At 56.6% G+C, this 15,803-nt stretch overlaps 1 protein-coding gene across 1 annotated transcript in view; it reads right to left on the bottom strand.

Moving 5' to 3' along the window:
- The window catches only part of GRM4 (glutamate metabotropic receptor 4), a 55,732-nt gene that overhangs the window by 8,220 nt on the left and 31,709 nt on the right, over nt 1-15,803 (bottom strand). Inside the window, exons 4-9 of the mRNA XM_075055309.1 lie at nt 13,331-13,466; nt 10,841-10,995; nt 10,396-10,536; nt 4,392-4,592; nt 3,356-3,492; nt 1,843-2,778 (exon numbers count right to left, since the gene is read on the bottom strand). Of these exons, the coding sequence (XP_074911410.1) occupies nt 1,843-2,778; nt 3,356-3,492; nt 4,392-4,592; nt 10,396-10,536; nt 10,841-10,995; nt 13,331-13,466 (1,706 nt within the window). The remainder of the gene's footprint in view (nt 1-1,842; nt 2,779-3,355; nt 3,493-4,391; nt 4,593-10,395; nt 10,537-10,840; nt 10,996-13,330; nt 13,467-15,803) is intronic.

Raw genomic sequence — 15,803 nt, forward strand, 5'->3', positions numbered from 1 at the left:
TGGAGACGCTCAGAGCTCACATCCCGCAGCGGCACGGCCGAGCGCCAAGCTGAAACACCACAAACCCCTCCTGGGATTGCTCAGCGGATGCCGTGGCAGCGGCAGACTTTGAGAAAGAGAGCTGCGTCCAAGGGGAGTTGGGAACATCACTTTTTCCGCCTCTAATCAGCTTGTTAGCAGCCTAATAACAGAGAAGCCCTGCACATTACAAGCCCCCGAAGTGAGGCACAGCCTATTGTCGAATTGCTGCTTGACAGCCAGCTTTCGGCAGCCCTAAATTATCCCATGACAAGCTGCAGTGAAGAGGTGAGCAACCTTGCGCATAATCTACAATCATTATCATTTCCATCTTTATTACCCACAGTATGCCGAGCACATTAAGGAGGCTTTAAGGGAGCTTTTGTTTTGCAATAATTTCTTAAAAAACCTGCTTTCTTGTTAGTATCTCCCCTGCCATCTCATCAAAATGGAAATGCTGGAAAAGGCTCCATTTATTTCCTTTAATTCTCCTTCACACTTCCAGCCAGCACGGGCTAGCTTGGTAGAGACTTTTTGGTTGAGCCAAGGTGAAAGGTGCCCGTGCAGACTCGGCCTCCTTGATCTCTGGGGTTTGATGCTCTGTGCAGAGACAGCTCTCCAGGACACGTCTGAAACTGGTGTCCACAGCAAAAGATGTCTCAGCAAACCACCCCTGGCCCTTTTGCAATAGGTGTTTCCAAAAGCCGTGGCGTCAGCAGCTCAGCATCGTGGTGGGGACACTCGGGGGAAATTATCCCAGTCATGAAGGGTCCAGAGAAGGAATCTGGGTGGTGGGTCACCCCGGGGATTCCCAGGGAATAGGAACACTAAGATTTATTTGTCACAGGCAGCGCCAGGCTGGCAGGCATGAACTGTTTGCATTTAACATAAATGCGATTCTTGTTTTGGCTGGCAGGCAAAGGGGATTTGGGTCTCATTCATGAGATTTTTTCTTCTTTGTTCTCGCTCCCTCTCACTGGAGCACAGAGCTTCATCAGGGCTGGCCTCGGTCCTGTGGGTACCTGCACCAGGACCACCTTCCAGGAGCCGAGGACGGGGAGGCGGACAGACAGACAGGTTGTTTCACAGCACAAATCCATCTCTGAGATTATCTGGCCTGGCCTCATCTACACTGTGTGCAAAGTCACATTCAGAGTCGCAGGGAATGCTCGCTCCACAAACTCCTCAGTGAGACGGAGCCGTTCTGCTCCCCCTGCAGCTCTGTGCCACCCTGCCCGCCGCAGCCCAGCCGAGCAATTTGTCGTCGGTGCCGTGTTGCCAAACACACAGGTGTTAATTAAAATCACAGTGAAACGGTAATCGAGTGAGAAGCTGCAAGCTGCCACGCGCCCTGGCAAGGGAAGGGATGTGCTGAGGGCTTGCTCTGCTCCCCCTCCTTTGCCCTTGCCCTCTGCTGCTTCCAGCTCTTGGGGATTTCAAAGGGCAGCTCCATCTCTTCGGCCTCCATCACTGACTCAGCACCAGGAAAAGGTGCTGTGTGGGCAGCAGGGACCTGGATCTGCCCTGGGGACTCATCCTCCTGCAGCCCACACAGCCTGTGCTGCCCACTGCTACCCAGTCTGGAGAGGGGCAGCAGGGCCAACAGGGCACAGAAAACCAGAGGAAAAGGGAGAAAATGAAACAGGAAAATCTCTGCTCCCCAGTACCGCAAAAGGTTTGCAAACCAACTCTTCCCACCACAATTCCCAAGCTGGCAGAACTGCAGAGAAGCACCCCTCCTTGCTTAGGACATCTCAGCTTCTCTCAGCCCCCTTCCTTGCAGCCCACAGGACCATCAGCCAGACCTCTACCCTCCTCCCTTACCTTTTCCGCCGACTGTGACGTCCCAAAAAATATAGGGATGAAGGCTAACCACACAATGCAAGTAGTGTACATGGTGAACCCGATGGGTTTGGCTTCATTAAAGGTCTCTGGGACCCCGCGAGTCTTAATAGCATACACAGTGCAGGTGACCATGAGAAGCATGCTGTACCCAAGCAAACAGATGAGGGAGAGGTCCGAAATGTCACATTTGAGGATGCCCCGGGCAAAGTGGGGGTTTGTAGTCCGCTGGTCCTCGTAGTCAATGACAGAGTGGGACGGGTCCACGATGAACCAGATGCAGACGCCCACGAGCTGCAGCGAGATGAGGCTGAAGGTGATGACCAGCTGGGAAGCAGGGCTGATGAACCGGGGGGCACTCACCGACTTCTTGCCCTGCTCGAAGATGCGGTAGATGCGGTTGGTCTTGGTGAGCAGGGCGGCGTAGCTGATGCTCATGCCGAGCCCGAGGAAGATGCGTCGCAAGGAACACGTGCTCAAGTCGGGCTCGGCGATCATGAGGAAGGTGGTGGCGTAGCAGAGGAAGATGCCCGTCAGCAGGACATAGCTCAGCTCCCGCCCCGACGCCTTGACGATGGGCGTATCGTTGTAGCGCACGAAGGTGACCACCACAAAGAGGGTGGCGATGATGCCCACGATGGCGATGAAGACGGGCACCACGGCCCAGGGCGAGCTCCACTCCAGCTTGATGATGGGGATGGGGGTGCAGCTGGTGTGGTTCTCGTTGGGCCGCTCATTGAAGTGGCACCGCTTGCAGTGGAACTCGTCCAGCTGGTACTGGTAGCCATCGCAGCGCTCGCAGTGCCAGCAGCAGGGAATGCCCTTCACCAACTTCTTCCTCTCGCCCGGCTTGCAGGGCAGGCTGCAGATGGAGCTGGGGAGCTGGCTCCCACCCCCTGGCCACAGCATGCTCTCCACCTGTGGGGCGAGATGGCACCAGCCCCACTGATGCTCGAGTTGGGCATCTGTCAAGCATCCCTGGGGCACAGGGTGATGCCCTGCTGCTGCTCACAGCGGTGTTGCCCAGATCTGGCCCCTCGCCCCATCAGTACATCCCATGAAGGACCCCAGCCCAACCCAGCATGGGGACAGGGAGGCGGTGAAGCTCTCCATAGGCTTTTCGGGAAGATTCAACACCAGAAACCCAAAAGAAAGTCCCTCCTTCCCTGGAAAAAAACCCTCTGCTCTGTTCTGGCTTCTTCCCTTACAAGAGCTGCAAAGTTGGATGCCCAGAGCCCGTGGGACACGGTCACACACATGGATGGTGGGTCACCGTGGCTGAACCATGTACAAGTGTGTAGTTGGGGGACACCCTCCCCTCTGACCGCCCCCAAGTTTAGCTGCCTAACTTTGCACCCACGGGCTCCCTGGCTCCCAGCCCGGTTTGCTACACCCTACGTGGCCTCGATGGGTGCAGGAGAAATCTGCAGGACCTTCCCCTTGGCACGGACTGTGCACAGCCACGCCACAGGCACCAGCCAGCCCCCAGCCTTACTTTTAGGTGGAGGTGGTCTGTCCATTGCCCGATGACTTTGTACTCAGGAGTGGAGTTCCTGATCTGGTATTGGTAGATGTCATAACGCCCCGGCGCATCTCCGTTCTCGTTGAACGTCACGGGAGTCCCAGCAATGCCTGCAAAAGAGGGAGGGCTCAGCACCCACAGCACCCAGCAGCACAGGGTGCCCTGGGTGATGGTGTCAAAGGGGGCTCTGGTTTGATCCTTCCCCCTTGGCGTGGGGTTTCTCACTGCTGGAAGTGCTGCAAGCTGCCAGGATGATGCCAGCATGGGCACAGGATGGAGGAAACAAATGGGGAAAAGAAAACCAACCCCAAACCCAAGCTGGTGCAGGGACCTTATGGTATTGACCCACTGATCGCCCCAGGAGCCAGAGCTCACCGAGTGATGCCAGGCACCCAGCACTGTTACACCAGCTGGTTTACTGCTTCTTTTAAGAAAGGGGGAAAAGGCAGCTTTAACGTTAAATCAGGTGAACTGTGCAGATAAATACTAATGAAAGGAAGGAAGAGAAAAATCAAGCAAGAGGGAAAAATAAATAAAAGAGACACTGCAGAGGAGATCACAGAGTGGAGATAAATAGAAGTAATAAGGAGGACAAGACAGAAAATGTTTATTAAGGAGATAGAGCAGAGGAAAAGATGCATTTCCAGAGGAGCTCTGAAGACAGACAAGGACGCGGCAGTGTGATTCAGTGGGACCTCTGCCAGCCGCGATGTGAGGAGGCGGCGGGGGGGAGCGGGCGAGAGGAGAGGCCAGGCAGGCAGGATGGCAGGGTGAGGGCAGGATTGCTGCCAGGTTACTCTCCAAAGGCTCCCAGGACATGTGGAAGCTCAGACCTCCTCATCTGCTGCAAAAGCACCCCATCTTTGCCGCCAGCATTTGCAGTGCGGTGGGTACCAAATGGTAATATGAATAAATTGTGGGTGCTGCTGTGTGACCCATAATGGGGGACAAACCGAGACACCCAGCCCCACGGGGCTGTTCCTCCCCACCGCCCCAGGCACGGACAGACCTGAGAAGTTGACGTTGCGAATGTACTTGAGCAGCTCCACGCCGTCCACCGGGTCCATCCTGGGGCACAGCCCTACCTTGCCAGGGCACAGGTTCTTGTGCATGTTGTGCAGAGCGTGGCCCATGGCGTAGACGGCATCGATGACAAACTGAACCTTGCCCTCCTGCTCGTACGAGGAGTCCTGGCCGATCCGCTCTCGGTCTGCAGATACATGTAAAGCCGGGCTGCCATCTCCCTGCCATCCCAGCCATTCCCCACAGGGACATTTCTGCTGCAGCCAAACCCTTGCAAACAAGCTCACTCTGGACTGAAGCAGCTAGAAGCTCCAACCCCATTCCCAAAACCACAAACCCATCAGCCAGCCGGGGCACCTCTTTCCCAGTAGAAAGCTTATGCTACCGAGGCATGCCCGAGGAAGGAGCAGCAGGGCAGAAATGCATCTCAAACAAAAAAAAAAAAACAAAAAAAAAAACAAAACCCTCCCAAACGAAAACCCACATTGCAGCTGTATGTCGCAGTGCCAGCCCAAGGCATTGGCTGAGTCTGCACTGCCAGGGCTTAGGGCTCGAGCCTCTCTGCCGGCTGAGAATCCTCCCATCACCTGTGTCTCCCTTGTCTGGAGGGGTCAGGAGGGACAGCCAGGGGGGACACCTGGGGTCCCAGCCCCTCTGAGCAGCACACCGGGAAGGTTTGGGGTTCATGAGCTGGCCTCTGCAGCCAAGAAACGCATTCACTGGGGAAATACCCAACCAACCTCCCTGTAATGTAGTTCTGAAAACGTGGGTGCTGGCACCCATCTGCGCTGCCAAAAGCCCTTGGGATGTCACATCCCAGAGCCATGGGACATCCCCGTACTCCCACGTCCCCCAGTGGGATGCAGGTGGGGTTGTGCTTGACGTCCCATCCCCACCCCTGTGGGCTGACCTCCTTCATCTTGCCAGGAGATCCAACCGGCTCAGTCTCTATCATTTCATTTCCAAAGCCTCCTGTCACCCTGCTCCCCTCGTCACCCCCTGCCACCCTCCCACCCCGCTGACCCCGCAGCCCTTTGCAGCCTCCCTGGCCATCCCAGCTTGCAGGATCCTGCAAAGATCTGGTAATTACCGGTGACAGCTGCCTGCCTCTTCTGTCATAACTGCCCTTAATGGGACTAGAAACATGTTAATCATTTAGCAAAAGACGCCGATTAATGTAGCATGCTGTTAATTACAGCTAAGAAAGCATCTCCCATGGGGTGACACCACGTCAGAGAGCCACGGCCTCTGCACCTCCATCATTACCTCTGCGGAATGGCCGGGCACCCTGCCAGGCCACAGCTCCTTCAGCAACAGCGAAAGGGAAGGCAGGTTCCTCAGGGAGCTGAAGGCACAGCCTCCATCCTCCAGAGAGGCAGAGGCATCCTAGAAAGCCATCCGAGGGTGTCCAAAATTAATTCGGGCTCCACCGTGCACGGATGCTCCCTGATGCAAGGTGGGGATTTACGGTGACTGCAGGGGACCAGGGCACAGAGCCTTTGCAGATGAGGACAGAAAAGGCACAGGCTGCTGATCCCCTTCTTCCCCGCTGCGGGAAGGTGGGACAAAGCCAGCGCTGGATGCGGAGCAAATGTCCACCAAGCGGGGACGGCCCCGAGAGCCACGCACCCGGCAGTCCCTGCACCGGGACAGAGAGCGAAACGTGCCACTGACAAGACGCTAACCCAAATTGATAGCGAACTGACCAACAAGAAAAGATGATATCAAGGAGGTGAATTTATAGCCCATCCTTCAAAGTTATAAAAATGCTTTTGGACTGTGTGGAGATTACTCATGCGAAACCCGTCATGTTATCCTTTCTTCCACATTATTGACAAGAGCTATTAATCTTCTCCCTCAACTTCGGGCCTTTCCCCACACTCATCTCTCAAGGCGCAGACAAGCCACTCTATCTTGTCAAGATAATTACCTATTAAAAAAAGAGTGTAATAGACTGTCCGGGGGACCTGAGCCTGTGGGCATGTCCCAGCCCCACTGCCAGCCCCGGCACCGTCCTGCTGCCCCGCAGAGGCTGCTGCGCCCAGGGGATACGCAGGACCCAGGACTCATCCCTTCCCAGCTCCTCAGCATCCTAGCAGGTACCTCAAATCCCACACAGGTCCCAGCAAGTAAAATACAACCCGCTGTCATAACACAAGCTTGTGGAGGCTAGATTTTCCCCCCAAACGTCCCTCTGGCTTGCAGCGACCGGCGTCAGCCCAGCGCAGTGGGAGAAGCCGGCTCCGGTGCCAAAGCTGAGCTGTTGCAGATAAGCAGATGTCCCCAGGGCTGTCGGTCGGGCACCTTGCCCCAGGCCCCAGCTGCTTTTTGCAGATGGGAATTAGGCTGGTGCACAGAGGGGACAACGTGGAGCAGAAAGCCGAGGCTCATTCCTGACATGGAGACAATAAATCTCCACCAAACTCGCAGTAGATTAGGGCCGCGAAAGGGATGTGACCCTGCTGATTATAATAGCAGGGTCGTGCATCGTTCTACAGGGCTGATAATTAATTTTCAAGTGCGTGATGAGCCTCCGCGGGCACCCCTCAGAGGACGGACGCAGCTATCTTCTCAAGCGGTGGATGAGACAGGATTAGCATCAATTCCCATCACATTGCCAGCGCCGGCTTTCAGTGGGAGTTAATCAAAATCGCTCACAGTGTTGCTCCGGAGAGCCGGGGGATGGTGTCGCCTCTGAATCTCTGAATCTCATGGGTGCTGGCAGCAGCACCCAGCACCCATCGTTGTGTTTTCGGGCTGGATGAGCCCATCCGGAGAGCAGGGACTGTTCCCCCGTGAGGGATGCTCGCTGCAAACATCTTTCTGCAACGAGGGCTTGAGCTGCCCTCGCAGCGAGGCTGGCAGGGCCCGTTTGGACAGCCAGTGGAACTGAAGGAAAGCCGAGCAGAGGCATTGCTGGGATGCCCCTGCCCGCTCAGACCCGGCCTCGGTCAACAGGAGCCTTTTATCATCTTAACTACCAGGTGAGCAGTGCAAATCCTCCCCCGTTGGCCCGGCTGGGGCATGCTGTGCTGGAAAACAGCCAGTGCCAGAAAAAAACAACCCCATATTAAGAAGAGACCAGAGAAAAGCAAAACAGAAAGGGAAAAGAATATGAAGAATCACAAATAAAGAAGGAAAATCAAATAAAACCTCCTCTCCCCCCCACCCACGTTGCTGCTCTGCATCTATCTGCAGCCTGGTCGGGTGAAGGTGAGAGCGCAGAGAAATCCCCAGCCCTGCTTCAAAGCACAGTTACCATCCAGCCCTGCTAAACGAAGGCCATTAATTAGCTCTCCTGGAAAAAAAGAGTAGCCCGTAGGGCCTGGGAGCATCCTGCAGTCCCTGTGCAGGTGGCAGAGGGGAGATGGACCCCCAAGCCATGCCCCGTCCTGCCCTTGCCACCCCATCGGCCCGGCAAACCCGGCGCTGCCGTCGGCTCCTCTGTCTCCACTCGCAGCACCCCAGGACCTCCCCGTCTGCATCCACACGTGTGTGAATTATTAACGAAGCGGCGGCTGGCAGGAACTTTTCCAGCCTGGCCGGCCGGGTGCGAGCGGGGCTGGCTTCCCTGCGGCAGCCTGCTGAACCCAGGAGGGTCGGGGACATAGCCCGGCGGAGAGAGCTTGGAGGTGAGGAAGGATGCTAAGGAGATCCTGCTGCAAAAGCATCTGGGAGACAGGTCCTGGCCTGATCCTGGTCCCAGCAGGACAGCCTGGGGATGGAGTGCACAGGTCCTGATGGATGCTAGGGCTAGTGTCGGGGATAACATGAGCTGCTGCCAGCAGGAATTGCCCCAAAACCTGGTGCCCACCCCAGCCCTTGCCCCTCACCTTCCTCCCAGTTCTCCCATACCTGAAGGAGAGCCATGAGCTCTCCTATTCAGTGGTGGGACCCTTCGGTTTGGGTTTTGGGATGCAAAAGCAAGCAAAGCCAGCATTTCTCTGTGCATGTTGGGCTCTACCCAAACTTGAAGCTCATGGAGAAAGTCAGCACGATTCTCTCTAGAAAACAGCCCCAAACAGGACATTTGTATAAGCCGTGCAAAGCAGGAGCACATGGATCTGCACAGGCAGGTTATTTGCTTCATCGTGCGTTATTTCCCCTCTCCATTTATCTGCCAAGCAAACGTTCAAGACATAATTTATTTGCTGACAAATTCAGATAATTTAAAGACAGTTCCTAGGACATTTGCCATGTTGTGGTTTCAGCTGCCTCCACTAATACCTTGGCCCTGAAATATCGCTTGTTTAAATGCTACATTACTACGAAGATGAAGAGATCAGTGGTTTGCAGGACCTGCTCATGCATTTCCTGGTGCCAGGGATTTCTTGATGCAATCCCAAAAGAAAAAGAGCTCTCAGCTACCCCAAGACCATGGTCAGGGGCAAGTTTTCTTGCATGCCCTTGCTCCTTACCAAACTCGTGCCTATGCATTAGCTGCAAGACTACTTGGGGAAGCTGCAGCACTGGAAAGTCCTTGTGGGGACACAGAGGTGTCCCCAGATCATCAGCTGAACATTGGGAAATGCCTGCAAGGGAGAGAATGTGGAAGCACCATCCCTCTCATCCTCAGCAGTGAAAGTGGGGGAAAAAAAACCCTTAATGATCAAACTTTCCAGGCACAGCCAGGTCCATCCGCCCGTTGGCACGCCACGGCTTCCACAGACGTCCCTCCCAAGGGGACAGGGCAGATGCGTAAATGTCCCCAAGTCCTGCCACGTCGCAGCCTGTGAGCCGCCGCGTCGTTATCTGTCTTCAGCCGGTGCCAGGCAGGCAGTAAATCTCTCCCATCTCTCAGTAAACATGTCACCTCCTTGAGCCTCCAACCATCACCTAGGCAGCAGCACTGTCAGCAAGACAGATCCCCTGGTTGCTTGTTTACTGCATTAATCCCTACAAGCCTCTTTTAGCTGGAAATGGCTAAAAATGCACAGTGGGGGCTGCGGAAGGGATCGGGGGCCTGGAATTGGGCTCTGCCGGGATGAGGTTCCCTGCCTGGGGTGGCAAAGGGGCACATCAGCAAAGCGGTTTGCGAGGAGACGGTGGCAAACGCCACTCCAGCACATGCCCAGGGGCGATCATCTCCTCTCTGGGCATCTGTGCACCCTCCCCTGGGGTGCCCGGCAGCACCATTCCTGGCTTAGCCTCAGTGCTGGCTAAGCAAGAGCCAGATCCTGACCCTGCGCTATCGATGGGCTTCATTTCTCTGCAACCACTCCACCTTTTAGCCTGTTCAGGTGAGACAGGAGCTGCTTGCAATGAGCAAGGATGCACCAGTGGCGTTATGCCTTACATGGGACAACGGTGCTTCTGCCAAGCACACGGTGAGAAAGGCACTTGTCCAAATGCTGCAAAATAATGCCCCAAATCTCCCAAATCTGGGTGGTTTTGTACCCACAGAAGATGGCACCAAGGGAAGGGAGATGTGCAAGAAGCGTGCACGAGGGAGCAGCCCTGGGAGCTCTGCATGGGGAGGGTGCCTTCGCACACACACAAACCAAGCAGGCTCCACACTTTCCTGGATCACACACAGCACGCAGGGAGACACAAAAGCATTTCTGTGCAACACTCCTGTCCACTTTGAAGCGAGCTGCCACCGTCACGAGTCCACTGGACACCCGAGTGCCTGTGGAGGCAAGAAGCTCTGCGCTGCCCACGTTCCCCACGCTGCAGAAGCACCGGCGTTTCTCCAGCCTTCCCCAAATTCCCACCTAGCTTTGATGCTTAGTCCAAAAAAACCACGCTCACAACCGAGACCGCATGCACGGAGCATTAATTGCCATGTAGCTGCCTTGAGCTGGGCTGGCAGCTCTGGAGCAATAAGGACGTGCCTATGCTGAAAGGCCATAAGGGGAAAGCAAGCAAAACTTTCCTAATGCCTGCCCTGGGCTCTCTGCCATCACCTTCACGTCCCTGTGCACCCTGTGCAATACAGCACCACGTGCCTGTGAGCCTCCGCTCACCCACAGAATCCCCACAGCTCTTACTGGTGCACTTCTTGATGCTGCTGCCCTTCTTCAGTGCGTGCCGGCTCAGCTTGCAGTGGAAATTTTCCTCCCAAAACTCAGCAAACCAGATGTTTCGGCGGTTGTTGTCCAGCGTCCTGCTGGAGAAGTAGCGGTCGAAACCTGCCCGGAGAAGAGGGGACGGAGGGGATAAATCTCTGGGTTGGCAGAGAGATGCTTAACATGGCTCAAAACTCCCCAGGCAGAGGGGAAGGAGGGTCTTGCAAGCAGTGGGGTCTAGGGAGACATAAGATTGCAGTGGGTTTGTATCCAAGCTGCCACTCAGGCAAAGCGGCAGGCTGGAAAACCCACTCAGGGAAGACCCACTGCAAAACACGGAGTCTTTCACGGCGGTTAAGGGCATGCTGTCAGGGGGACGGCTGACCCAGGGGGGAGCTGAGGGAACCCACCGAGCGCAGCCCCTTACCTTTGACAGAGACCCGCTTGGGCAGGATGGTGACGGAGCCCTCGGCCACCTCCTCCAGGTGCAGGACTGGGGAGATTTTGGAGCCCCAGCTGTCCGAGCCCATCCAGATGAAGTGTCCCGTCTGGTTCGCCTTCTTGGCCGCCTCCAGCACCCTTCTGTGGAGAGAAGCAACAGGCGCTGGTGCTCGCTGGCACCACGGGACCAGGGCACCGGCTTCATGTCCAGCCCTAGGGAAGCAGGGACACTGGCATGGAGCAGGGCTCAGCGCCGTTTGCGTCCCCTGCTCCGGGCACTCGGTCGGCACCAGGCACCGTGCGCAACCCGGTGCGTATGGATACATGAGAGCAAACCATGCTGCTGAGCTCCCGCACCCTCCGTCCTCCCCAGCCTGGGCACACAGGCTGCTTCTCCCACCTCATTCGCATATTTGCTGACTGGTAATTGAATTTCCCCCTTAATTACCCAACATTAAGAAAAAAAAATCAGGTTATGCCGCAGCAGGCAGGAAAAGCAGCAGCACTGGAGAGCGTGTGTGTGCTCTCAGCTCCGATCAGCATTGCAAGCCATGGGAGAGAGCCAGCCAGTGTGGCCAGTGCCCAGGCTAGAGCTAAACTGGGCCCTGCTGGGCTCAACTGGGCAGCTGAGCAGCAGTGGGGAGCCAGAGATGCCATCCGTCCTGCCGAGCATCCCTCATCATGGCCAGACACTCAGCCGCACACACTTGCACGCTCCACCAGTGCCAGCCAGTTCAGAAAATCTTAGTAGGTGGATGGGAACTTTCCTGGATCCGACCCTCCGGGCTCTTTTTTCCCAGGGCTTGCTGTCCCCTCGGGGGTTTGTACGGGTCCCCAGCCCCGTGGGAGTGGGACCCAGGGCAGTTTTGTCTCCCCGTCTCCCCGTGCAGCGAGGAGGCAGGTTTGTGACTCACCCCCCGCCGTTGGGAGCTGATCATTTCAAGTCCAGATGGTGTTTGAAACGTGTAATGAGGAAAAAAAAAAAAAAAACAAACCCATACAAATCGAGCAGAGAGTGGAGACAAGACGGGAAGAGGCAGGCATGCTCTGGGAGCCGCGGGGCCAGCAAGCAGCCGGGGAGTTGTGCCGGCTGCTCCGTGCTCATCCCGGGTTGCCCCAAGCTCCCGGCACATCCCGCCGCAGGGAGGGCGGCGAAGCCCACGTCCCGCTCCGAGCACAAGCAGCGTCTCCGGCTGCCTGCTGTCCTCGCGTGGGGCAGGATCTCCCCGGGGTAAACTGAGGACGTTCCTGTGAGTTTGGTGATTTACACCCAATCTGAGCCAGGCAGAAATTCGAGCAACGACGGTTGCCGGACCATCTTGCTCGGCAGCATGGCCCTGCGCATTTCGGGAGAGGCAGCACACCATCTTCCAGGCTCCGCAGCCCAAGCTGACGCAAGGGTCGGGATCACGGCAGTCTCCATGCCTGGGTTAAATCCACGCTTACCTGGCGTGAGGTGGGTGTGCGTAAGCCACTGTTCATGGGATGTAATCCTATTTGGATGGGTAAATGTTTACAAACCCCAGTTAATGGGGCTTGCCATTTACACAGCGAGGTAAATCCCCCGTTTCTCACCACACACCCGCATAAATGTCAGGTTTGCAGACATTTCTATTAAGGGAGCAAAAAAGAAACTCGGAGCGTTTGCACATCTGATGTAAACTGATTTAAAATCGCAGTTTACCCACATTTACATAATGTTTGCTGATTAATAAATTAGATACTTAGGAAATCAGGGGTAGTTCCATGTGAATCATTCTGCTCCATAAACAACGGGAGATGCGAGACGTCGCTTTGCCTGCAGAGCAGCTCATCACCTCGAAGCGCGGCTGCGTCCCCAGCCCTGCCGGGCAGGCAAGCCGGCAAGGCGGGGGTCCCGAAAGGCCCCCCCCAGACCCGTTCCTCTTCCACGCTGGGGGCTGAGGCTGCACAACAAAGCAGAACCAGCGCCTGGATCCTGCCACGGCCGGTGTTCAGCGAGGCCCCACGCCAGCTCTGGCCCAGCCCGTGAGCGGTGTGAAGCAGCCGGGTCATGACAGCAGGGGTTTCCAAAGCCAACAGAAAGCGGATTTTTCCTCCTTTGAGCTCTGCGTTGCTGTGGTTTGAAGGCAGCAAGATGCCAGGCGACCACTCTGAAGTCAGCTCTGGTGGGTCCTTGCTGCAGACGTGTCCGTGCCGCGCTGCAAGGTGCATCCTCTCCCCGTCGCAGACACGTCCGTGCCACGCTACAAAGGCAGCTACACAGGCACAACCTGCTCCACGCCGCCGACACGTCTACGCCACGTCGCAGACACGTATGCACGCCGCAGGCATGGCGTCTCCTCTTGCGGTGCCCAGCTCCTGCTGTTAGCATCCCGCATCCCCCACCCCGGCCAGCAGCACACGTAGAGCAAACGTCAGGCTCGGTGCGGGTGCCCCGAAGCGCGTTTCCCCCCCACCCTCGCCTCACCTCCCAGCCAGGCCTGCCCCTCCGAACCTGATATCGTCTTCGTTAGCGAAGATGATGACGGCCCGCGCGTGAGAGGTCTCCAGGAGGCGGCGGATGATCTTGTCGAACTCTCCCGGCTTGGGCTCCCGCGGGATCTTGACAGACTGGGCCACGCACACCGCCCCTGTGGCAGAGAGAGCCCCGGCACTGAGACACCCCCGCGAGTGCCCATCACCCCGGGACAGCCCCTCTCCCACAGCTTCTCAGCCCCACGAGAGGCAACTGGGGGTCTCCCCAGCTCACCTGCACTCCCACCCCCGTGAGGAGCTCAGCACCACACCATCTCCCATGGCACCGTACCCTCTCTGCAGCCCACCGCCCCAGAGCCCCCTTCCCACCACCCAGCCCCCCCAGGACACATACCCAAGCCCTCCCCTTACGCTTCTTCTCCCAGGTCGCTGCCTTCACCTCTCCTCTCCCTCACAGCTCAGCCCTTCTGCATCACCTTCCCTCCCATCCCGTATCTCCGTAGCTCATCTCTGCCTTCCACCCACTCCTCTTAGTACCTGTCATCTCAAGCCACAACAACATCCCACCCCGTCCCCCCCGACAGACACACGGTCCCATCCCAGTGGCTCAGAGAGGGTTTTCCAGCCAGCTCCGAGCACCAGCTCCTCCCCAGCCCAGGACTGGGTTTTGCAAAGGGTTCTGCCCATGCGATGATCAAACACTGGCAAAAACAGCCCGTGGGAAGGGGAGACCATGGGCTGCAACCCCAGCATGAGCCCTTTGCCCCTGAGACAGCAGCCTGGCCTTGCAAAGGGTTTTATTCCCATCCCTGCGGCACCAACTGAGCTCCCAGCCCAGCTTTCTACAGGGCAATTGCAAATGCAGCTAATTAAAATTAAAAGAGACAAGGGGAAGCTGGCAATTGGAAGAGTCCCCACACACGGCTGCTGGGCTCCCAGCCTCCAGCTCTGAAAAGCCAGAGCCCTCCTGCTCCTGCATTTTTGCAGATGCCAATAAAAAGAGAGATAGGAGAGAAAATTAAACATTGCGGGACCTTCTGGATGTAATTGATGGTCTCAATTTGCATAGTAAATGACACGGCTGATACCTCGCCTGCCACTAAAAGATCCCCGCTTAAGCAAAGGTCAGGGTAATTAGCACATGGCAGCAGAGAGAGATTTCCCAGCTTATGGCCCTGGAGAGGAGCAGGCGGAGGATGGGTTGGGGACAGACACCGAGGCGGAGGTCTCTGGTACGGGAGGGTTTGCTCCCTCCCACAAGGCTGGAGGAAAATTGGGGCAATTTGGTCCCTTGCAGCCAAACGATGGTGCGGGGGGCAGGATCTGATGGGTGCTGAGCACGCAGCAAGGGAGGTCGCAGGGATGGGGATAACAGCATCGCCCCGCAAATACCCGCTGGCTCGGGGAGCATCACCCGCCCCTGGCCCCACACAGCCCAGCCACGGAGAGGGGGGTTTTCAGGTTGGTTTTTTTTTTCCCCTACGATAAGAAATTGGGCCAATTTGCTGTTTGTTTCCCATATGGGGAGCCAGATGGATGGAGAGGAGGGAGTTGGATAAACAGACTCCCGGACAGACAGATCAGCCAGGCGAGACGGGCAGCAGCAGGCAGTGCCAGCAGGACGGGCACGTCCCTGCCTGGGGGGCACTCGGCCCCGGTCACCATTGAGCCCCCGGCCAGGCCAGGGTGGCACCAGCTGTGCCACCAGAGAAGGTGACTCTGGCTAAGAAGCCAGTGCAGCTTAATTACAGTTTCCATGGCAATAAAAGGAGAAAATCCAACAAAAGCAGCAGTTTGCAAACACGAGAACTTTCCAAAAACCCCGGCACAGAGTCGGGCGAGTGCGGGCACACGCGAGTGACAGCTCAGGGCTGGCACAAGCGCACACGCGTGTGCCAGCGGGCACCAACACCACGAGGCTCCTGTGTTGCATGTGCTCTGCTCTGGGCTTATGTGAGTGTGGCAAGGCACACGCCATGACATGTGTCCCACCGTGACGTGTGCCCCTGAACACGTGTGCACTCGTGAGTGTGCAACGCAGGGACATGGGGTTCCGGGTGTGCACATGGCAGCTGCAGCACCGGCTCCTTCCCAGCATGGCCAGAGCAAACCCAGCTTTGAGACTTTCCTGCGACAGCAGCAAGGCTTTGCATTGGGGTCTTCCACGAGTGTTTTATTCCCCTCACCCCTCGCAGCGGCTTTGAGCATCCCCAAGCTCCTGTGGCACTTGCAGGGGCAGCAAGTGGCCTTGGGTGAGCTTGTGGCTGGGACTGTCTTCTTGTACCCATAGGAAGAAGGGGTGGCAGAGGAGATAAGCCCATAAGTAAATAAGAAAAGAGAGTAAATCAATGGCAATTCAGAGATGACCAAGATACTCGGCAGCTCCGTTAAATCAAACTAACGAGGAATGTAACAAAAAGAAGATACGGGCAATGAGGACATAATGAGGACCTTATTAACAGAGTGGCTGGAGAGCGCAGAGCACGTGGCGG

Source organism: Buteo buteo, chromosome 23, assembly GCF_964188355.1.
Source record: "Buteo buteo chromosome 23, bButBut1.hap1.1, whole genome shotgun sequence".
Taxonomy (NCBI): domain Eukaryota; kingdom Metazoa; phylum Chordata; class Aves; order Accipitriformes; family Accipitridae; genus Buteo; species Buteo buteo.